This window comes from Melospiza melodia, chromosome 22, assembly GCF_035770615.1.
Source record: "Melospiza melodia melodia isolate bMelMel2 chromosome 22, bMelMel2.pri, whole genome shotgun sequence".
Classification (NCBI taxonomy): Eukaryota; Metazoa; Chordata; class Aves; order Passeriformes; family Passerellidae; genus Melospiza; species Melospiza melodia.
In genome coordinates this window covers 5,982,877-6,006,341 of record NC_086215.1, presented here as the reverse complement: position 1 = coordinate 6,006,341, position 23,465 = coordinate 5,982,877, and the positions used below count along the sequence as shown (strand labels likewise).

At 52.6% G+C, this 23,465-nt stretch overlaps 1 protein-coding gene across 1 annotated transcript in view; it reads left to right on the top strand.

Moving 5' to 3' along the window:
* The first annotated feature begins 1,201 nt into the window (after window positions 1-1,201).
* Window positions 1,202-23,465, top strand: part of ASTN2 (astrotactin 2) — a 361,347-nt gene continuing 339,083 nt past the window's right edge. Inside the window, exon 1 of the mRNA XM_063174845.1 lies at window positions 1,202-1,559. Within this exon, the coding sequence (XP_063030915.1) occupies window positions 1,202-1,559 (358 nt within the window). The remainder of the gene's footprint in view (window positions 1,560-23,465) is intronic.

Genomic DNA, 23,465 nt, shown 5'->3' with positions numbered 1-23,465 from the left:
ATCTATCCTTAAATGCTGGCTGGTAAATACTAAATCTAAGATCTTTGCTCTAGGTCACAAGCTTGTCCCCTCCAGGCTTGTCATTGCCAGCAATCCCTGTGTGCCCTGGGTGCTGGAGGTGCCTATCCACTTAGGAGAGGGTAATAATTAGTTACAGCTCTCAGGAAACTCATTTCTGTGCCCTTGCACCCTGGCACTTCCCTGAAAGGAATGAATAGCCTGAAGAAAGAGTGGCAATGAGCTGGATGGAAGGACAGGTGGGAGGGACAGCAGGATTTTCATAAAATCCTAGAATTCTAGAATGATTTGGTTTGGAAGGAACCTTAAAGACCACCCGGTTCCATCGCACCACGGGCAGGGTCTTCCACTGTCCCAGGTTGCTCCAAGACCCTTGGACACTTCCTTGGACAATTCAGGGGCATCCACAGCTCCTCCGGCCGACCTGGCCGACCTCGCGTTCCTCACAAGGCAGAACGTCTCCCTCCCATCCCGATTAACCCTTCCCTCGGTCACTCCCAAGCCATCACTCCATGCCCTTGCCAGAGCCCCTCTCCTCCAGCCGCGCAGTTGTGCAGGGCCCTGAAAGGAAGGAATAGCCTGAAGAAAGAGTGACGATGAGCTGGATGGAGGGAAAGGTGGGAGAGACAGCGGGATTTTCATAAAATCAATCATATAATTCTAGAATTATTTGGATTGGAAGGAACCTTAAAGACCACCCGGTTCCATCCCACCACGGGCAGGGTCTTCCCCTATCCCAGGTTGCTCCAAGACCCTTGGACGCTTCCAGGGGCATCCACGGCTCCTCCGGGCCACCTCGCGCTCCTCACAGGGCAGGATGTCTCCCTCCCATCCCGATTAACCCTTCCCTCGCTCCCTTCCCAGCCATCGCTCCATGCCCTTGCCAGAGCCCCTCTCCCCCAGCCGCGCAGTTGCGCGGGTCGGGAGCGGCGGCGGCGATGCGGTGGCGGCGCGGTGGCGGTGCGGTGGCGGCAGCAGCGCGGTGCCGGTGCCGGCGCCGGGGCCGCTTCCGAGCGCATCTCCCGGCTCGGGGCGGGCGGAGGGTCCGCGGGGAGCGGCGGCGGCGGGGCCGGGGCGGGGCGGGGGGCGGGCCCGGGCGGTGGCGGCGGCGGCGGCGGGGCTGGGGCGGCTCAGAGCGCCCGGCTCCGCTCGCCTCCCGCTCCTGCGCCTGGCTCCGGCCGGCATGGCCGCTCCGCCGCGCCGCCGGGCCGCCGCTCCACCGCCGCCGCTGCCGCCGGTGCTGCCGCCGGTGCTGCTGCTGCTGCTGCTGCTGCTGCTGCCGCCGCCCGCCGTGCTGCTCGGCGGCGGGCCCGGCGCCGCGGCGTCGCGGGAGCCCCCCGGCCCCTGCCGGGTGAAGACGGTGACGGTGTCCACGCTGCCGGTGCTCCGCGAGAACGACATCAGCTGGAGCGGCGCCCCGCCGCCCGCCGCCGCCGCCGCCGCCGAGTCCCGCCTGCTGCTCTTCGTCCGCAGCGAGCTGCCCGGCCGCGTCGCCGTGCAGGACGATCTGGACAACACCGAGCTGCCCTTCTTTACCCTCGGTAGGCGCCCCGGCCGCTTCCCGCCCCGTCCCGTCCCGCATCCCGCCCCGCCATCCCGGAGCATCCCCGAAGCATCCGACACCCGGCGAGCCGGCTCCGTGTCCGCCCTCCCCGCTCTCCGCGGGCAGCTCGATGTGTTGTGGGGCTTTCTAACCCTGCCCCTGTGCTGCATCCTGCTTTTTTGGGGTTTATTAATTTTTTTTTTCCTGCCTTTCCTGGCGGGGAGGGATTTTTTAGCAGGGCCTGAGGCTGGCGGCGCTGGCAGCCCCGGGAGGAGGAGAGCAACCCCGCGCAGGCTGCGAGTGATGGGGGCTGCCTCGTGTGCTCCAAGTTGAGCTCGGAGCCCTGAGGAGGTGCCGCTGAGCCTGGCAGAGCGGGAGGGGATGTTTTTTTGTTGTGTTTTTTTTTTTTTTCTTAGCCAGAGCCTGGTTTTATAAATGCTCCGTGTTAATTCTCGAGGCTCGCTCTGGCTTCACGCTCAACTCCAGCGCCCGGGTCTGTGCGAACGCTGCAGACTTTGCTCCGCTCTCGGCTTTGTGGGGAGGGGGATGGGAATAGAAATAATTCGGTGGTCGTACCTGGGTCCTGATGCCGGATCCTGTTGTCTCGGGTGGCGTGCCCGAGATGCCTCTTGTCACTTTTACCCATTTCCGTGCCGTAATCAGCCAGTCCCCCGGGAGAACTGCTCCGAATGTCACCTGGGCAGTGCAGTGTTTACTCTGCCAGGTCATCCAAGGGTTTTGGTTGATCTTTGCTTCATCCATCAGCTGTCCTGTTTTTCGGCATCCAAACCTAGGATAATCTGAGTAGCTGCTTAACTCGGGTCTCGGGTATCTCGTGACACACGGGATTGTGACTTCCAGCGCATCTCTCTGTGTGTCTCAGGTGTGTCGAGGTGTGCCCATGTCCAGGCTCACTGGGGACGGCTGACCCCAAGTCCCTTTCTATGTTTCATGGAGTGATTGCCTTTCACTGGGTGCAATGAGCAGGGGTAGGAAATACCTGTCTGTGTCCCCCTTTCCTGTCATTTTACCTTGTGTGAAGCTTTGCTGTAGCAAAAGCCCTAATAAATAAGTTGGTGGTACTTCCTGAGGCTCTCGGGCTCCAGCTCTGCAGTTTCCTTACACACGGTTGGTCAATTGCAAAAATCCGAAACAGACCAGATACTCTGTTTCCACTAACAAAAGTGACAAATCAAAGGTTTGATGCAGCAGGAATGGCGTTTACCATACCGTGGTTAAAAGTAACAAGAAGTTTCATGGTTCGCTGAGTTAATTTTCAGATTAGAGTACAGTTTCTTCAGGGACTGGGTGTGAATTGCGCACTGATCTAAATATATCAGATAGCAGAGAAACCCCTCTGTGTGAGCTTAGATAATAGCTCAAGTTGAAGGAGAGAAATTTGTCTTGATAGATCAGAGGCACGATCTTGTATAGCAAATCCTATTTCTGTGAGTGCCTGCCAGTAAAGAGACCATGTCTTCATCTAAAAATTTCTTTTACTTGCCTGGCATATTGGTTATGTGTGCACTCATGAATATGAAGGATGTCTTGTGCAAATCTGTGGGGATTTTCCTGCCCTTTCATGAACGGAAGACCCCAAAAAGATCCCCTCCTGTTCCCTTGGACTCACAGGAGTCAGGCAGATTGGGAGAAAAACGGAGGCTGTGCCCATGGTGGGATGGCTTCATCATGGTCCTGGAATTAATCAGTCTGTTGCCTCCAGAGAAGGTAAAACACTTGTCCTTCCCCAAGGTCTAGCTCATGAATTGCCGTGGATGTTCTGGTATTTGAAATTTGTTGCATTTCTCCCCATCTCCTGGTGTGGCAACTGTCTCGCTCGCAGTTAACTCTTCTCTGGGTGAGGGCTGTGCAGGATTTCTGATGGCTGGTTTTCCTAGAGCAGGAATTAAGGCTGTAGTTTTCTGTGGTGTTTTCTTTTCCCCCCTCTCCATCCTTTCCTAACTTCTTTGATGGTTGGGAAGCGGAGAGCAGCAGCTGCTGCCTCGTAATGGGCTCTTGGAGGTGAAAATCACGTTACATGCGGGAGGGCTTGGGAGAGAGGTGGGGACAGAGATTCTCTTTGGCAGAATCTTTGCAGGTCCTTATCTTTAGCTGATTTCTGATGATTGTGTCCCTCTGTGCGTGTTGCTGGACATGTTGAGTGGCTGTCTGGGCATGAGCTCAGGAGGACACGTAAGAGCTGACGTCCTGCCGGCTGCAAATGTGTTGAGGACTCCTGAATGTCTTGGAGTGCAGGATCTTGCTGTGAGCAGAGATCACTTTCTGGCCTCAGCGGGGTAAGGATGGGGCAAGATGACCTCCTAAAGCACATAACTCAGGACAGCCAGCCCAACTGGCATCCTGGAGGGGTTTTTGAAAGGAAAAAAAAGATTAAAAATAGAAAGGAAGCATAAAGCTGGCAGAGCTGAGACATGGTGCTGATGCTACTGATTCGGAAGTGAAATAAGTTGAGAAAAAAAATTGAGGCCACTCTGTTCTGCAGGGCTCAAAAGTCTCTCCAGGCCAGGAGGAGGGAAAGAAAACGTTTCTTTTCTTGGTGGCAATGAGTTTAAGCAGCAAGGACTGTACTCCTGGGTCTGCTCAGCAAGTCCCAGCGCTGCAGTGCTTCCTGAGCTGCTCCTCACTCCTTGGCATTTGAAGGAGGCTGGGTGATCTGTAGCTAAGGGATGGCAGGTGCCAGAGCCTTGGCTGCAGTGGTGTGAAACTCAAAGTCATGGAACCATGTAGGTTGGGAAATATCTTTAAGATCTGTAAACCTAACACTGCCAAGTCCACCACTAAACCACGTCCTGAAGTGCCACATCCTCCAGGCAGATGCCCTGAATTGGTGGCTGGTACAAAGCACGTGGAGTGCTCCGTGTCCCTTTTCTTTAAAGGATTCCTCCTTCTAGGGAGGAAACAACTTTATCTGTTGCCTGACTCTATGAAATTAAATTCTCTGAAGTGCATAAAGCGAGAGCTTCCAGTGTAGCATCCCTGCCTGCGGGGCTGCCTGGTCTGCAGGAGCCACTGCATGGCTGAGACAGAGGAGAAACCAGCACTAGGAAACATCCACACAGCTCAGCTGGGCCCGTGGCATGCTGGCAATATCAGGAGCAGCAGCAGCAGCAGCAGCAGCAGCAGCTACTCGTGGAAGGCAGGAGCCCACTAGGGGGTGGTGGGTACCCGGGGATGCTCTACAGCAGCTCCTGCTTTGTGTGTGCCCACAGGGTACCAGGGATGCTGCACAGGAGGGTACCAGGGATGCTCCACAGGGTACCAGGGATGCTGCACAGCAGATCCTCTCTCTGTGCCCACAGGGTACAAGGATGCTGTACAGGAGGGTACCAGGGATGCTCCACAGGGTACCAGGGATGCTCCAGAGCATCTCCTGCTCTGTGTGCCCACAGAGTACCAGGGATTCTCCACAGCCTCTCCTCTCTCTGTGGCCACAGGGTACCAGGGATGCTCCACAGGGTACCAGGGATGCTGCACAGCAGCTCCTCTCTGTGTGCCCAGGAGATGCTCCACATGAGGGTACGAGGGATGGTCCACAGCAGATCCTGCTCTGTGTGCCCAGGAGGGTACCAGGGATGCTCCACATGAGGGTACCAGGGACGTTCCACAGGGTACCAGGGATGCTCCACAGCATCTCCTCTCTCTGTACCCACAGGGTACCAGAGATGCTCCACAGGAGGGTACCTGGGGATGCTCCATTCTCTCCCTGTGTGCCCATGTGGGCCATTTCAGGTTGCTGGACAGCACCTCCAGCTCTTTGTGCCTCAGTGGGCACCCGGCACCTGCAGGAAGGTGGGGAGCTCAGGCTGGGGGTGGTTTCATTCTCTCCCAACAAAAGTAGGAAACTTTGATTCTTTGTGCATCCCTCCTGGGCTGCAGTGGGGAGCTGCTGCAGAAACACCCACCCTGTGCTCGGTGTCCCTCCTGCAGTGGGGTGTCACAGCTTCTGTGTTTCCTACGCCTGGGTTTATTTTTTCCCCGCTGCGTTGGAGAGCAGAAGGATGCTTCTCCCACTACCCCCCAGTTACGTTACTATAAAATTACTCAGCAAAGCCCAGTGGTGGCAGGAAATGACAAATGTAGGTGCCACCAGTGCATTATGAATTGCTGTGCCTCCCCTTTCCTGAAAAAGCATCCTGCCCTTTCCTTAACCTTGGATACTACTGATGCTGTGTGGCTTTTTCCCCCCTTCTCTAATTCTCCTAGAGTTACCCTGCTGCAAACAGAGCAGCCTATCACTGACTTTACCCTTGCCCAGTGAGGTCTCTGTGAGGTGTGGATCCCCATTCAATCAGCAGCCATGTGTTCCCTGCAGAAGCTGCTCCACCGCGGCGTAGCCTGCTCTGAGTGCAATCCAGGGAATGAGGCAGTTTGCTTCCGAGCTAATTTGGATGAGCTCTGTCTATGTGTGAGCAGCTTTATATAGAGGAGAGAGAAGGGAAGAGGCAGGCAGAGCAATTTTCACCACTGCTCTTACCCTGTAGTGGCTTACATAAGAACAGTTTACTACACACTTCTCATAAATGGCTTTAATGGATGCTGTTTGAGTGTCTGCAGTGCTTCACGAGGCTTTGTTTTGGTGGCTGTCACAAAGCAGGCTCGTGTGGCTGCATTCCTGGCGTCCCCCTGTGGCCCCTGTGTGTGGCTGATTGATGATTGTCCCGTACTCTTCCAGCTCATGAGTTCAGTGCCACTTTTATCTTCTTTCTCAACTCTTCCCAAAGTCATCTTGTAACTTGCACCTCTCCTCTGTAGGGTTGGAGTGTTGAGTCTTGAAGGAACGCCTGGATGTGGCACTCAGGGCTCTGGGCTGGATGGTAGGGATCAGTCAGGGCTGGACTCAATTATTTTGGAGGCCTTTTCCACCCTTAATCATTCTGAGTTTCTATTAATACATTAAAATAATGGAAAGCACTCAGTTCCCTATGGGCTGATTGCATTAATTGCTGTTCCTAGAATGGCTTCAGCAGGGTTTTGCCATTTTGGTCACCAACTCCTGTTTGTGCAGAGCAGCTGGGGAGGCTGAAGGGTCACCTGGGGAGTCTGGGTGTGACTGCAGCTTGCTGATGCTGCTGTTCAGAAATGCCCTTCCCTGCTTTGGGCTGGCCTCTGGGGTCTGGAGCAGCACTGTGTGGGTGCCCAGTGTGCAACCCCATCGCCAGGGCTTGGCATCTAAACGTGGGGTCATCCCTGCAGAAAAGCAAAGTCTGGTTTCTGCACCTCCCTTTGCATTTACTGCCTCGTGCTAGGCTTGAGATGCCTGGAGTATCAGCTCAGAGGTTGGGTTAATCAAGTGTTGGTTTTCTTTGTTTTGGGTTTTTTTTTTCTTTTTTTTTTCCCTGTTTATATTGTTTCTCTTCCCCAGCTAATCCAATGGCTAAAGGATCATATCTTCCACCCCAAAAGCCTCAGTGAGATGGTGTGGTGAGGATGTGACAGGTTGGTGGCAGGTGCAGATCTGGCAGTGGGGCTGCTCCCCTTTTCCTCCATTCCTATCCACAGCTGGGTGTGCTCTGGGGTCTGGGCAGGTCCCTGGTGGTGGGGGCTGCCTGGGGAGGGTGCAGGAAAGAGGAAAACCTTCTGGTAGTGATTTCTTCCCCTCCTTGTATTGCTGTTTGATTACTCCAGCTTTCCAAGATGTTGGATTTTATAGTCGGGAGGAGGAAGGAGAGCCCAGCTCAGGTTGGAGTTGTACTGAGAGGTAGATATGGAGGTTTGCAAGCACTATAACCCCCAGCAAGGCTGTAGGCAAAAAATACCCAGAAAAATGGGTCAGTCCTGGGGCCATCCCTTCCCTCCCCAAAGGCAAGGTCGAGCATGGCTTGTCCAGCACAGCGGGGTGAGCACTTGACAGGGATTTTTCTTCATCTCAGGCATTTTCTGGGCTGATTATCCCAGTTAAAGCTGGGAATGTGTAGCTGAGTGCAGGCTGTGCTCAGGGAGCTGCTGCTTTCCACGAGTACCCGCGTTGACCAGCTAGTGGCAACAGAAGATTAACTATGGATGGAGAGAGGAGCTGGTGCTGCAGCTGAGCTGCCACGGGGGGAGGCTGGAGGCTGGGGATCCCCCCTGCTCCCCCTTCCTCCCAGCTGGTTCTCCATGATGTGCCAGAGGCTTTTGTTGCTCTTTTCCAGGAGGAAATAATGAGCTTTTATTCAGAATTATGCAGAGAGCTTGCAGTGCCCCGTGGGGAATGGGGTGGTGAGTGACCTCCAGGTGCCACCACGCAGGTGGATGTTGCCTCCCAAACTTGCTGCCTGTTCCCTCCTAAGCCCTGAAAGTGAGAATCTCAGCTGTGTGATGGGTGAGCCTTTGTGCTGCCTCGGTGACACGGTGCTGATGTGTGGTGTTGGCTGGCTGTGAGCAGGGCTGAGCCCTGGGGCTTTCCTGGTGTGACAGGAGCTCAGGCACAGGGACAGGCTGGGACCACGGAGAGCAGATTGATGCCATGTGTGGGAATGATGAGGTATTGATCTCATGCTTCTCTAACACCTCTGCAGGTGCAGGTGGCTTGAGAAACACCTGCCATCACACCAAAATGGCATGTGGAGTGTGGGGCAGGCTGGGGTTGGAGCTGAAAGAAAAGATGTCTGGATTGATGCCTTTCATCATGGGAAATATCCACAGTGCCCAAGTGTCCTCCTCCTGCAGCAAGCACTTGAAATGGAGGGTGATGAACCTTGTCCTGTGCTCCCATGGCTCCTGCTCCACCTGTGGGTGTGTGATGGCATCGAGCAGGGATGGCTCTGGTGCATAACCAGCTCCTGGTGTGACAGGAGCTCAGGCACAGGGACAGGCTGGGACCACGGACAGCAGGTTGATGCCACGTGTGGGAATGATGAGGTATTGATCTCATGCTTCTTTAACACCTCTGCAGGTGCAGGTGGCTTGAGAAACACCTGCCATCACACCAAAATGGCATGTGGAGTGTGGGGCAGGCTGGGGTTGGAGCTGAAAGAAAAGATGTCTGGATTGATGCCTTTCATCATGGGAAATATCCACAGTGCCCAAGTGCCCTCCTCCTGCAGCAAGCATTTGAAATGAAGGATGATGAACCTGTGCTGCCATGCTGCTCCCCAGCCCTGCCCCACCTGTGGGTGTGTGATGGCATCGAGCAGGGATGGCTCTGGTGCATAACCAGCTTAAGAATGGGGCCACTTAAAAGAATTGAATGCTTGTGCTGCTGCTCGGGTCTCAGCTAATGCAGTTAAGGTTTCCAGTGTCCAGACAGCATGGAGACACTTAATGGTATTGAAGAAGCAGAATGGCATGCACGGGGGACGAGCAGGGATCTTGGCTGCCTGCATCTGCACTGGCTGGGAGAGGCTTTCTGGTTGTCTCCTGGGAAGGGGGAAAGTGGGGAAAAAACATCACAGAGTTGTGGCCCATTGTCCCTTTGGGTGTCTTTTCCATTTGCCCTGGGAGAAGCAATGCTCTTGAGTGCTTCCAGTGTCCTGCTGCAGGTCAGGGGCAAGAAGGGATTCCCTGCAGGGGGAGGCTGGGCTGTGGCTGCTTGTGAGAAGATGGGGCAGACAAGATTTGGAGCCAGGGCTCTGTCTGTGGGGAGGGGGCAGAAGCACCAGTTCCCTCTATTCCACGTTCTCTGCCCCCCACCACTTGGCACTCCTTTCTCTGTGCTTTCACCTCTCCTGCCTCAGTGCAAGACAAAGTCTGTAGGAAACCTCGACTGGCTTTGAAAGCAGCAGCAAAAGGGGAGAAATTTTCCATTAGCAGCATCAGCAGTATAAGAGATTTTTTCCCAGTCACCTGGTAACTGCTGTATTTAGGAAGATTACTGAGCTGATGGTGCTGCTCCCAGGCATATGCAAGGCACTGATCCTGTCTGGGGAGGGAGGCAAGGGCTGCTCACACACAGGGAGAGGTGGGCTGCTAAAGGTCAGCTGTGCAGGGAGAGCCCCTCCTGTGCTCCTCCATCTGCTCCCCCAGAGCAGGGCGATGGCACAGAGGGGGCACTGCCAGCTGCACCCAGGGGCTGCAGAGGGGCAGGGAGGGGGGCACAGCAGGGCTGGGCAGGAACATCCTCCAGTGGAGGAGGGAATCGGGCTCCAGCCTGATTTGGGGCCAGCCTTGGTGTTTGGTGCATGGTGCCTTTCTTTTTGTGTGTGCTCACTGCAGAGGTGAGCCCACCCTCCCATGGCTCCAGGTCTGTAGAACAGGGTACAGACCATTCTGGGGACCCCAGCCATCACCAAGGTGTGCTGGTGCCTTTGAGGCTTTGATTCTTTCTCGATTTTTCCCTCCCTTTTCTCTCTCCAGGGCAGCAGGGTGGCCTTGCCTGTGATGCCTGCCCTGTGTGAGCTGGGCTCCCTGGCCACTCCTGGCTGCCCAGGCATTGCCCAACATCAGCTGGCATTCCCAGCTGTGCCTGGGGCTGTCCAAGGCCATTCACAGCCTGGATCCTCCCCTCTTTGCTCTCTGTGTTTCTTAAGCAATGTCCTTCCAGGCAGCACACACATCCCTAACCTGTGGGATCAAGTGACAGACTATCAGAGCTGGCAACAGCACAGGAATGTTTGTGTTGCCTCAAGCCAAGTGCTCAGTATCATCAGCCTCCTGCTGCAGTGCTGCTGTGCTGGGAGCATGGGGTGGTGCTCCTGGGATGGGGAACAGGGGTGGTCTGTGTGTGTGTGAGCAGGGAAGGGGGCTGGAGGAGAGTGTGTGTGTTCCTGCAGCCCTGACCGGGATCTGCTGCTGGCCAGAAAAGCCTCTCCCTCAGCTCACTCTTGCTGTGGATGTTGCTTTTGATACCAGAGGACCTGATGAGGTAAAAGCTGGTGCCACTGACCTGGTGAATTCCTGGTGCAGGAGCCTCCAGAGCAAGCTCTGCTCTTCCAGGCAGGTTCCCACCCAGATGGGTTTCCTGGCATGATGGGGCTCCCATGGCAGGTGCTGCTGTCCCCTCCTCACTCTGTTACTCAGCCCTGCCTTGCCTGGGCTGCTCCATGGGGTGAAGGGTGATGGAAACCCTTTACCTTGGCTGTCACCTTTGTGGTGGGTTCAGCTTGGGTGAGGGCCCTGGAGAGCTTTGGGGCCTTATTGGGACATCCTGATATGTCCCTTTTCCTTCTCCCCCTATCACATTTCTTCCATGTCCTTTCAACCTCCTATCTGTTTAAATTACAGAGGTCTGAACTCTTTTCTCCTGCCCTGCCCAGGGAATTCCTCCCAACCTTCTTGTTGCTGTCACACTCCTTGTTCCTCTGCCTGTAATATCCTGGGAGATCTGGCCAGAGACAGGTGCCCAGACAGAGCAAAGTGTTGGGCAGGTGATCCAAAAGGATCTGTGTTCTCCGCACTCCCTTCCACGCCATCCAAACTGGGCAGTCCATGGTCAAGCTGTGTCCACAGCAAACTTCTCCCATTATCTTCTGTCTGGAGCAGATGTTCAGGGTGGGCAGCTCGGGGTATTCAAGGGGATTTCAGTGCTGGGTGCCACTTAATTAGGGTTGGCTCAATTGATGGGCCCTCCTGGCCCTTACTGGGGGTGGCTTGGGGCAGAAGGCTCTGAAGAAGGTCCAGCAGGAAAGGAGGGATTCTGCAGAGGAGCCAGTGACAGCAGTGGCATTTTGGGAAGCTGACAGGTATATTTGGGAGTCAGACATGCTGCAGGCTGAGAGCACATCCAGCAGAGGTGACGTTGGCCTTATCTGTGCAGGCTGCTGGCAGGGCGGTGGCTGCTGCTGCTGCTGCTTTCCCATCGGGGGCTTTGGCATTTTTCCTCCCCCTCACAGGGGAGGGAGGGCTGCAGGGGTGTGCATTTGTCACCTGAAGAGCCCCCGGGCTTGGGCTGAACTTTGTGTTCCAGCAATAAAACCGTGCTAGGAAATGTGTGCTGTAACAAAGCCCACGGATATAATACATCCGTATCATACTGTACCTTTCATCTTGAAGGATTCCCAAGGAGCTTTACAAACTCGGTGCGCTGCAGCCTGCCAGGGTGACTGAATGTTATCAGGAGCAGCGGCAGCCTAATCTCTGTGGTAGTATTTCCCCCCCTTGCAGGGGGAACTTTATGAAGCCTGGTCTCAGAGTAGCGCTGTGATGGTGTTTTCCTCTAAGCCCGAGTTTCTCAGGAGAAGCAGGCAAGCCCGTGTAGCTGTTTGTTATGCAAAACCACCAAAGAAATATTTTTTCCTGGGGCAGTAGGAGTGGGTGGGAATTACTTTCACACAGCTTCAACAGCTTTGCATCTTGACAGAAGAGGCATTCGCAGGGGAATGTGCCCTCCGTGCAGCCCCAGAGAGGGGAGGATAAAGTTTAAACGCTTGAGGAATTGCTTCTGGGCATTAGCAGGGTGGTAGGGTTCAGCTGACGGGGCAGTTCTTGGGAGGGAAACTCTCAATGACTGCCTGAAATACTTGCTGTGCGAGTCTCTTGTCACCTAATACTCCCTCCTGTCTCTGCAGTCAGTCCTGGAGCCAGCTGATGGCTCAGCTCCAAATCCTGCAGCCTTTGGTAACATCTGTCTGAGGGGTGGGAGCAGGGAAAGGTGATGCCTGCATCGCCCTGCTGCTCTCCACTTCCAGCTGGGGGTATTTTCACTGTTCCTGACTTACCTGGAGCTGTGGGAGGCATCTGAAGGTGCTGCCAATGGTGGCAGAGCCTAAAAATTAAAGCTGAATGCAGGACCAGGGGCCCAAGTGGAGCTGTTGTCAGAGGCATATGCTTGAGGCACGACGGGTAGCTGGAATCTGTTTTGGTTTGGAGTGGTGCATATTTAGCCTGTTTTGTTTAGCAGTTTGTTTATGGGATGTATTTTCCCATTCTGTTGTAGCTCCCCAAATGTGTGCTATAAACAAAGTGTAAAATCAAAAGCAGCCTCTACGTGCTCCCATCAAGTGCATCACAGGGTGCGCGGTGCCTGCCAGCCTCAGGTGCCCTCTTCAGGAGGAGAAAATACACCAGTTAGGGAGGTTGTGCTGTCAGGTCTGAGTATGGGAATTGCTGTGGGCACTGCTGGCATGGAGCAGAGATGTCTCAGGAGCTCACCAGCCCTTTTTGTCCATGTGCTTTTCCTCCAAACCTTCCCAGGTTCATCCACAAGTAGTGCAGGTGTTGGCTCCTGCTGCTCCTTTAGCTTTGCTTGCTTCCCTGAGCCCCATTGAGGTCATAAGGAATGGGATGTGCTGTTGCCAGCACCATTCACAGATGCTGGACATTAAGAATCTTCAAAATTGATCGAGTTTCAAACAGGCATTAGAGGTTTGTGGCTGTCCTTACTGTAGCCATTGCAGTCACATCCCTTGTACTGGATGGTCCAGGTCCCCTCTTCATGAGGAGAAAACACCACTGAGGGGCTGATTCTGTCAGGTCTGAGCACGGGAATTGCTGTGGGCACTGCTGGCATGGAGCAGGGATGTCTCAGGGGCTCACCAGCCCTTTTGTCCATTTGTTCTTGCTCCAAACCTTCCCAGGTTCATCCCCAAGGAGTGCAGGTATTGGCTCCTGCTGCTCCTTTTAGCTGTGCTTGCTTCCCACCATCGAGGAGGTTCCTCAGGCCACAAGGAGTGGGATGTGCTGTTCTCAGCATCATTCACAGATGCTGGATGTTAAGAACCTTCAAAATTGTGGGCACTGCTGGCATGGAGCAGGGATGTCTCAGGAGCTCACCAGCCCTTTTGTCCATTTGTTCTTGCTCCAAACCTTCCCAGGTTCATCTCCAAGGAGTGCAGATGTTGGCTCCTGCTGCTCCTTTAGCTTTGCTTGCTTCCCTGAGCCCCATTGAGGTGATTCCTCAGGGCACAAGCAATGGGATGTGCTGTTGCCAGCACCATTCACAGATGCTGGACATTAAGAACCTTCAGAATTGATCAAGTTTCAAACAGGAATTAGAGGTTTGTGGCTGTCCTTCTGTAGCCATTGCAGTCACATCCCTTGTAGTGGATCCACAGCCATGTGCTCCTTGCTTTAATTTCCCTGAGCATGATCAGAAAGGCTGGAAGCACATTTCATCAAACACCAGCAGCCTTGCCTTTTAACACAATCCAAGGAGCCAGAGCTGCTGGAAGACACAAACTCCATCACATTGCTTTACATCTCCCAGCCCTTGCTGATCCCTCTGCTGGTGTTTGCTGCTCCCCCAGACCAGCAGTGCCGTTGTCCCCTCTGTGTTCCTGGCTGAGGAAATCCAATGTCAGGGGAATGGCAGCTGGGAGGGAGGGAGGTCGGGGATGCTGCCTGTAGGGGCTGCTCACAGCCAGCTCGGGGTCTTGCTGGAGCAGCAGTGAGCACACCAGACACGCTGCTCCTCGTGTTACTCGATTTTATTCTGCTTTTGGAGAATTTTGGAGGATTTTATTCTGCCTTTGCTGCTTGGCTGACAAGCTGTTGCTTAACGTGCCGTGGCCCAGAGGTGTGTGGGGACAGGGACAGGAGCTGGGATTTGGGCAGGATGGAGGCTGTGGGAGGGAACAAAAGGAACACTGGATGTCTAAGAGTAGATATGATTTTAAATGCTTTAACAAGGATATAATGACATAGAAATAGGGATAATAATGAACCTTTTTAGTTTTAGTTGGTTACACTGATAAAACGACATTGTTATTTTTTTTTTTTCAGAATACATACAGAAACTTGAGTCACACAAATACAGTTCACCAAGAAATCTCAATTCTAAATATAAAAAAAAGTTACAAAAGTAATATAGATGATGGATTGCATTCAGATCCTTATTTTTGCTTACCTGATTGTAATGCTGTATGAAGGAATTACACTAATTAAAACTAATTTCAGGACTGATGGACAGCCAGTTGCCCTTTAAATTTTACATTTAAAGCTCTTTTAAAACAGGAATTTGGGCATTTTTTTTCCTTTTTTTTCTTCTTTTTTAATTTTTTTCCCCCCAAATACAAAATGATGTGTTTCTATCACAGAAGATTCTGTGCTTCATATAATACATGGCCTGTTTATCTGGTAGTTGGAGATCTACAGGGGGGGGGATGCTGCTGGTCTCAAGGATTCTGCCAAGCTCAGATTTTACTCCCCAGGAGTGCTGCCTGAAATCCTGTGTGCTGCCCAAAACTGTGTGTGCTGAAGGAAGCATCCTCTTCTGCCTGGGCTTGCTTTTTAAAGACTGTTGTAAAACCTTTTCCTTCCCTGGTGATGAAGGGTTTTACAGCATGTTGCAATGAGCCACTTAAAAGCAAAACAGGAGGGAAAAAATCCTGTTTGCAACACTCCTCCTGCCTGAGCTGCCGTGCTGTGAGATGTGGGGTGGTTGTAGGGGATGCTGCAGGAGAGCTGAGCCTTGTGAGAGCCTGTTCCTTCCTGAACAATCCATTGGTGTTTCTCCTGTGGCATCTCCCAGCTGCATTTCCTCCCCAAAATCATGTTTCCCACTGCTCAAAGGCTTCTCTTTGGTTTGAGATGTGCTTTAAGTCATGTAAAGGCAAATTTTATTAGGCTGTGGTTTCAAAGCTTTTCTCCAGCAGAAATGGTGCACATTTATCCGTGTATACCTTACCCACAGCTGCAGGTCTGTGGTCACCTCCTGGGATGGGCATTCCAAACCCTCTTAGCTCTTCATGACCCTGTTCTGGCAGCAGAGGGGTTTGGGTTGGGAATGAAGGTGATATTTTTGCCGTGGCTCAAAAAGCAAAGGCATTTCAGTGGATTCTGGGCCGTGGGTTTTAATCGCTGCTTGTTTTGATCATCTCTCTACTAAACTGCTCTGGATGTGCCTAAGGGCGAACAAGCAGGTGTTAATGTTGATATTCTGCTCATTTTTTTTGCTGTTGTTGGGTGAGGGAAAGAGCTTAGATTGTAGAAGAGCTGTTGGTTGGAATGGTGCTGCTCTCAGCCGTGGTACCAGGGCAGGTGAGACCTGGAGAGAGGAGACCGGGACAGGACCTGGCTGGGAACAGGATGAGCCTTGAACTGCCAATAGCTCTGCAGCTTCTCCAGGCTCTCCTTCTTCCAGCTCTGCAAATATTTGCAGCAATTAGGAGACTGCCCGGGGATGTTTTTATTCCTGGCATGAACTGAAATAGAGGGAAAGGCTGGGCTGGTGGAGTGGTCTCACAGTGGGCAGCATGATTTACCTTGTCCAGCAATCTCTGCTGTGGTGGCAGAGGGTGAGGAACAGGACACAGGTCTCTGGAGCATCCCTAGAGCTGTTCCTCACCATGCTGTGCCCCCAAGAGCTGGGATTTGGGCAGGAGGGTTGGGCTGGGAGAATGGTCTCACAGTGGGCAGAATGATCTAGATTGTCCAGCAGCAGTCTCTGCTGTGGTGGCAGAGGGTGAGGAACAGGACACAGGTCTCTGAAACATGCCTAGAGATGTTCTTTACCATGCTGTGCCCCCAAGAGCTGGGATTTGGCCGGGAGAGAAGCTCCAGGAGCCGGAGATGCTGCAGCCTCAGGGGTGCTGCTGGCTTTGGCTGCTCCTGCTGCAATAAAGCCTGTCTTGACTCAGCTGAAAGGGTCCCACAGCAGCTCTGAGCGGCTCCTGCATCCCCCCGGGCATCTCCCTAGCACTGGGAAATCCCTCTGCTCCCTGGGATGCTGCACAGGGGATGCAGTGAGGGATGAAGGATGTTTTTCTTTGAGGTCTGAGGGATGAGCCGAGTGCTGACCAGGGGCTGGCACAGAGGGAAGGATGCTTCTGTTAATTAGCAGGAGATGAAAGGAAAACTTGTCTTTATTCAAAGAGCAGCTTGTTCCAGTTTCATCGCAGTCCCTCAGTTCTGAGCTTTAAAGTTTGGTGAATGTGTGAACAATAAGTTTGGGAAGATGTTTTGAAGCCAGAATGGCAGCATTGTTATGAAAATGCTGAAGGGGAGTTGTGACACTGTTCTGAAGATGAAAGTATTTTTACAATCTTAAACTGACACATTTCTGAAAGAAAAAAAGAAAAGAGAAAGAAAGTTTTCATGAAAGACAGCTCTCAACAAGACTTTGCCTGGCCACAATCAAATGTGGCTGTCCCTGAAGGCACTTTGAGGTGCTGCTGGTGTCCAGCATGGTGGGGTGGTTTTTATTGGTGTTACTGATGTGTGTGTTGGGCAGGGTGGGACCTGCACAGCCCTGATGGAGGGAGCAGTGAGTGTGTCCTGCTCTCCGGGCACTGATGGACCAACAGAGCAGCAGGAGGAGGGCACAAAGATGAGGATGAAGCATGGACACCTGCCAATCCCGTCCTTGCTGCTCCAGCCATGCCCTCACCACTTCTGACCCCACAGCACTCACTGCACTTCGGAGCTGCTCTGTAAAAACAGATTTTCCACATGTTTAGCAAGCATCTGTTAATGGCTTAGCCAAACATCACCCTGTTAGTGCAGAGTGGAGGGGAGGCTGGAGCTGCCCGTGCCTGGCAGCAGCTCTGGGCTGCTTCTGCCCTCAGCTGTGCCACAGGACGTGCCAGTCTGTGCTGTTCCAGCTCACCCATGGCACTGGAGGAGCTGGGCTGGGGGTGGAGGCTGGCATGGCACACTGCTGGCACCACAGGGGATGGCTTGGGGTGTCTGGGGATGTGCAGCAGCTTGGGCTGCATCCAGTGACTGGCTGCCCATCCCACTGCTGCATCCTGCCAGCTGGAGCTGCAGCCCCAGCCTCACCCACCTCCCTCTTGCTGCTGCCTGAGCTGAGCAACATCCTGGAATCACAGAGTGGCCTGAGTTGGAAGGGACTTAAATATCATCTCTTCCCAATCCCCCTGTCTCGGAGTTTGGTTGTTAATTGTGGTCCCGAGATGTGCAGGGTGTCTCTGTTTCGGCCCACATGTCCGAAGAACGAGTCAGAGCTCTTCAGTCTTTGGTCTTGAGGTTGTTTATTAATTCTTATCTATAAAATTTTCTTTCTGCCCAGCCGAGATCTGCTCAGCAGGGCAGCCACAGGCACTCTGTGTTGTCCTTTTATACTACAAACTACATATAACATATTTACACTGAATTCCCAATACCCATCACCTATGTTAGACAGTGCACTTCTACTCTAAACCAATCCCAAAGTGCCAACAGCACTGCAGAAAATGGAGAACAAGAAGAAGAAGAAGAAAGGCTGGACACACCCAAGTTCCTCCATCTTGTCCCCATAACCCCCATACCAAAAATCCTAAAATCTACATTTTCACCCTGTGATAATTTTATTATTATACTATTCAAACTTCTGTGACTTTCAGGTCCTCATACAAAGCTGGTAACTTGCTCCAGGGGTCACAATCAAATCCCCAGGTGCTCTGGGCTGTGTGCCAGGGTCTCTGAGCCCCCCAGCAGGGTCCAGGGCAACTCTGGACACCCAGAGGGATGCACTGAGTTCTGACAACCCTGCCCATGGATGTGCACACCAGAAGGTGTCCAAGGTGCAAGGCAGCAGTTCTGAGCCCCCTCCCCTTTGCCAGCTGCCTGCAGTTCCCCTTGTCAGGGTTAGCAAATGACAACCTTGGTCCCACACTGGCCACTTATTCTTAGGATTTTCTCTTCCATGAACACCTGAATGCACCAGCTTGTTCTGATGGTTCTTTTTCATTCCTGCAAAGCTCTAGTTTCCATTACAGTCCCTTGGACACCCTGGGGCCTCTGAGTGGGTGCCCTGTAATTAAAAGCAATCTATTGCCATGTCTGAGGGGGCTGTGTGAGCTACGGGGCCGTGAGCCGTGCTCTCCTGCAGCAGAGCTGTCAGGCAGTTCCTTCCTCAGAAAAGACACACCAAAAATTCCTCTTCCGCCCCCAACTTTGTCTTCCTGCCAGCCCTGGATTCCAGGTTTATTTCAGGGTCTTTTCTTTTGGGCTTGGGTAGGTGCAGAGCATGTATTTTTTGCCATGTGAGTCTGACAAGCCCTTGGGGAGGATGAGTGGGCGTCTTGAAGTGTAAGGGAGAAACTTGGCAAGTGTTTCAGCTCCAGGATCTCTTTTTGCATTTTTGGCTGCATCTCCTTTTTAATCCTGCTGCTCTTAAACTTTTCTGAACCAGCAGAGTCAGGCCTGGCAGCACTGCCATCCAGGAATATCTCTGCTGCCATTCCTGGAAGGTCAGGTCACAGGGACTGCCTGGCTTGGGGCTTCTCCCAGTGGTGCCACTTCTGGATTTCCCCTGCCCAGCACTCCCTAATCTGTGGATGAGGATGGTCTTTCCTCCTCTGCATCACAGAGAGGGGTCCTCTGCTTGTGGATGTGTGCAGGAAGGTGCCTGGAGCTGGATGTGTGCTCCATTCCTGGGTGATTCCCAGAAGAAGATGCTCTCCTGAGCCTCTTGGGGTGATGTTTTTCTTGTTGTGCCTTGTTCTGTGCTCCCAGCTTGGTTCCTGGCCTTGGCTATGGGATTTGGGATCTGATTATCAGGAGGTGAAAGCAATCACTAAACTGTGCTGGAGGCTGGGGAAAGAGCTTTGTGACCATGTTCACAGGGGTCTGAGGATGAGGGAAGAGATGAGGATCTGAGTCCATGTTTCAAAAGGCTTGATTTATTATTTTATGATATATATTATATTAAAACTGTACTAAAAGTATAGAAGAAAGGATTTCATCAGAAGGCTAGCTAGGAATAGAAAAAGAAAGAATGATAACAAAAGCTTGTGTCTCGGACTCTCCGTCCGAGCCAGCTCACTTTGATTGGCTTTTAATTAGAAACAACCAGCATGGGCAAATTAAAGATCCACCTGTTGCATTCCACAGCAGCAGATAATCAATGTTTACATTTTGTTCCTGAGGTCTGTCAGCTTCTCAGGAGGAAGAATCCCAAGGAAAGGATTTTTCATAAAAGATGTCTGTGACAGAGCTTCCCTGCGAGGTCTTTCCTGAGCTGCAGTTAAAGGAAACATCTGGGGGGGTGTGAATTCATCTGATGCAAAATCCAGCACTTCTGGGTCCTTCTGGCATTCTCCTCTTGGCTTTGCTGTTTCCTCATGAAATGCCTTTGGCAGACTGAGTACAGCTCCTGCTCCTCTTTCTTACCCTCTGTTTGCAGGAGCCTGCGGGGCTCCCCTTGGCATTACTGAGGTGAAATTCCCATGTGGAGGTGGGAGGGAGGGACAGACCCTCCTGGCTCCCTTCCTGCCACTGGGGGTGCAGAGAGGGCTGAGGAAAGGAGATCAGGGCAAGTGCAGAGCCAGAAGTGAAAGAAATGGGTGAGTGGGCCTTGACCGACCAGGATCTGCTGCTTCTCTGAGCTGGGGAAGCTTCTTGCTCCATCCAGCAGCTCTTTGCACACTCAGCAGGCAGCTGAGGGACAGTGGCATGTGGCTGTCTCTGCCCATGGCTGTGACACACTGTCCCGTGAGGAGATGGGCTTTTCTCTCTGCTTTAATGAGCTAAAAATGTTCTGTGTGTGGTTGGGAGCTCCCCCACGAGCGCCCACATCTCCTGATCTCTGTGACACACTGACAGCTCCTCTAATGAGGCAGCCAAGGAGGTAACCTTAGCAACTCCACGCTGCTCAGACACCCCTGGAGATGGTGTGTGTGGTGTTCAAATGGCCTCTCACAGGACAGGAGAGCTGGGGATGCCTGCACACCATCCTCCCTCCCCGTGGCTGGTGGTGCCTGCCATGGACAACAAGAGCTGGCACAGGTGGAGGCACCAATGTCCCTTCACTGCTTGCTCTGTTCTTATTGATGGGAATTCCACCTGCCACAGCTTTGGGGAGAGCTACTGGTGCAGTACTGGGAGGGAACTGGGGCAGGAGAAGCTGCTGAGCCTATTGCTGCACTGTTGTAGCCTGTGCTGCAGGCCCTGGGGCCTTGCACTGCATCAGGAGGAGCTTTGGACCTGCAGAGAGCAGGAACCTGCCCTCCAGGAGCATCAGGAACCTGCCCTCCAGGAGCATCAGGAACCTGTTCTCCAGGAGCATCAGGAACCTGTCCTCCAGGAACATCAGGAACCTGCCCTCAGGAGCATCAGGAACCTGTCCTCCAGGAGCATCAGGAGCCTGTTCTCCAGGAGCATCAGGAACCTGCCCTCCAGGAGCATCAGGAACCTGCCCTCCAGGAGCATCAGGAACCTGCCCTCCAGGAGCATCAGGAACCTGTTCTCCAGGAGCATCAGGAACCTGTTCTCCAGGAGCACAGTGTGGGCCACGCTCTTGGATAGTTCCTCTCTTTATTTTGCAGCTGGAGGGAGCTGAGGACCTGGCATCAGAGCAGTGCTGGGGTTTGGAGGGTGGCTGTGTGTGAGCTGAGAGCATGGCTGTGCCACAGCATCCCTGTCCCTCATCTTCCTCCCCATCTCCACCTCTCATCTTCCTCTCCATCCCTCACACTCATCCCCATCCCTCATCTTCCTCCTCATCCCTCATCCTCCTCTCCACCCCTCATCTTCCTCCCCATCCCTCATCTTCTTCCTCATCCCTCATCTTCCTCCCTATCCCTCACCCTCCCATTCCACCTGACCTGCAGCTGCAGCACCAAGCCCTCCTTTAAAGCCTGAGCACCCCTCTTGCCCTGTGGGCTCTGGAAGGGGCCCTGGCTACTCAAACCAGTGCTCAGAAACGCTTTTTTATAGCAGCTGGGAGCGAGCCAGGGCAAAAATGAGCTGAGGCCGCTGAAGGCAGATAAGCTGAGACGTAAACTGTGATTTTCTGCCCTGTGAGCCCTATGCATGGATTTCATCTTTTAATGGAAGTGCAGTAAATAAAAGCCATTTTCACAATAAGCCGAGCAACAGGTCATAAGCGTCTGAGGCACTGAAATTGATAGAAGCGAGCTAAGCGTAACAAATCTCCCAAAATTGCACAGACTCCACTTGTATCTAGTCCCTTCCTGCATCTCACCAATTATAGCAAATGGCAATTATTTCTGAGCCAGAGCTTTCTCTGAATAAAACCTCAGATGCTTTATCTTCTTTTCAAATAGATTTGTACCGGAGGAAAAAGCCCCAGTGGGGAGAAATCCCATTTGAAGGGGTTTTCCCTTGCAGTGTGTCCACAGACAGTGCATGGTGGTCATGCATGGAGGAGTAAATTTGACCAATCCTTACTTTGCTGGCTCTGGCTGAGAGGGGGATTTGGGGACATGTCAGGCATTTTTCCTGTTGGTTGTGTCTCTGTTAGGATGAATTTGGGCTGGGGATGTGCTGCCATCAGGGGTTGGCATGCTCACTCCTGGGGTGCTCCTGTGTGACCGTGTTCACACAGGATAAGGGAAGAGATGAGGATTTGACTCCATGTTTCAGAGGGCTTGATTTATTATTTTATGATATATATTACATTAAAACTATACTAAAAGAATAGAAGGATTTCCTCAGAAGGCTAGCTAAGAATAGAATAGCAAAGAATGATAACAAAGGTTTGTGGCTCGGGCTCTGTGTCCGAGCCAGCTCACTTTGATTGGCCATTAATTACAAACATCCAGCATGGACCAATCACAGATGCACCTGTTGCATTCCACAGCAGCAGATAACCATTGTTTACATTTTGTTCCTGAGGCCTTTCAGCTTCTCAGGAGGAAAAATCCTAAGGAAAGGATTTTTCATAAAAGTTGTCTGTGACACTCCTGTGGATGCAGCCCCTGTGGAGCAGTGATTTTTCTCCCTCTTGCAGTCAGATTCAGTCTGTCCTAGTGCCCAGTGATGCCTCTGGGGTGTACAGCAGAGTCTGGGTCCCCTCTCAGACTAAATGCCAACACTTTTGTCCCTTATAACCTCTGTGCTTTATTTAGAAGCCTCTCTGCTGCAGAGCCTTGGGGATGCACCTGCAGCAAGGAGAGTGCAGAGGGGGAAATTTCCTTGTCTCTGCACCACTTTGTCCCACTTGAAGAGGTTACTTAGGAATTTATTTGCCTTTATTTTCTTGTAAAGAGATTTTATACATAGAGATGTGGCAGTGCTGGCTTTACCTGTGCACAGTCAAAGCCTGAACTTTTTGTCTCTGGGTGTTTGAGCGGGACATCCCTGGCGCTGTACACAAGGGAGTTGTGGAGGTGGCCCTTGGTGTGTATTTGGTCACTCCTTGACCAAATGTCTGTGCTGGGGCATCAAACATCTCAGGGTCCATGTTTTCTTGTCTGTAGGATGGAAATGCCTTGCTTGGGATTTGCTAGAAGTGTGTTCCTGCTGTTAGAGATGCTGATGAAGAAATGTCACAGGGCAGTGGGCGTAGGAAGCTCAGCTGGCTTTGTGATTGATGTCATTAGTACTCCCTGCTGAAAACCCCTTGAAGATGGACACGTTCTGTCTCTGCATTTCTCCACAAGTTGTAGCTGAACAGCTTCTCCATAGGTGAGCAGAGGCTGCTAAAGTGGCACCCTCCTGGATGCCTGGGGAAATGGAAAGGTCTGGAATTGCCCAAGGACTGATTTGTGTCTCGTGGTGCTGTCAGTGAAGTGCCTCAGGTGTTTTGCAGTGCTTGGGAGCCTGTGGGGTGGGACAGGGAGGTGCGTTTCCTGCATGGCCTTAGAATGGGGAGTGATGAGAATTGCCCTGTGGTGCATCCTCCCCTGTCATGGGAGAGCAGGGTTTGATTGATTCACTCTGTGTTAGCTTCTGATGAGGAAAACTGCTGGTTTTAAAAATAATTTTTACCTGAGACTTGGGCTTTACATTCCCCATCTCCCTTGGAGGGTTGTTAATGAAAAGCACTGAACCAGCTTGTCTTCAGTTTAATTTGTCTGAGCTGGCAGGCCCCTCCAAAAACCTCCTAAAATGTATCATGGATAATAGGCAAATGAGGTAATGGAATCCCAGAATTATTTGCATTGGAGGGGACCTTAAAACTCATCTCATTCCACCTCCTGACATGGGCAGGGACACCTCCCACTGTCCCAGGCTGCTCCCAGCCCTGTCCAGCCTGGCCTTGGGCACTGCCAGGGATCCAGAGACAGCCACAGCTTCTCTGTGCCAACACCTCACCACCCTCACAGGGAAGAATTTCTTCTTAATATCCAATCTAACCCTGCCCTCTGTCAGTTTGAAGCCATTCCCTCTTGTCCAGAGCTCT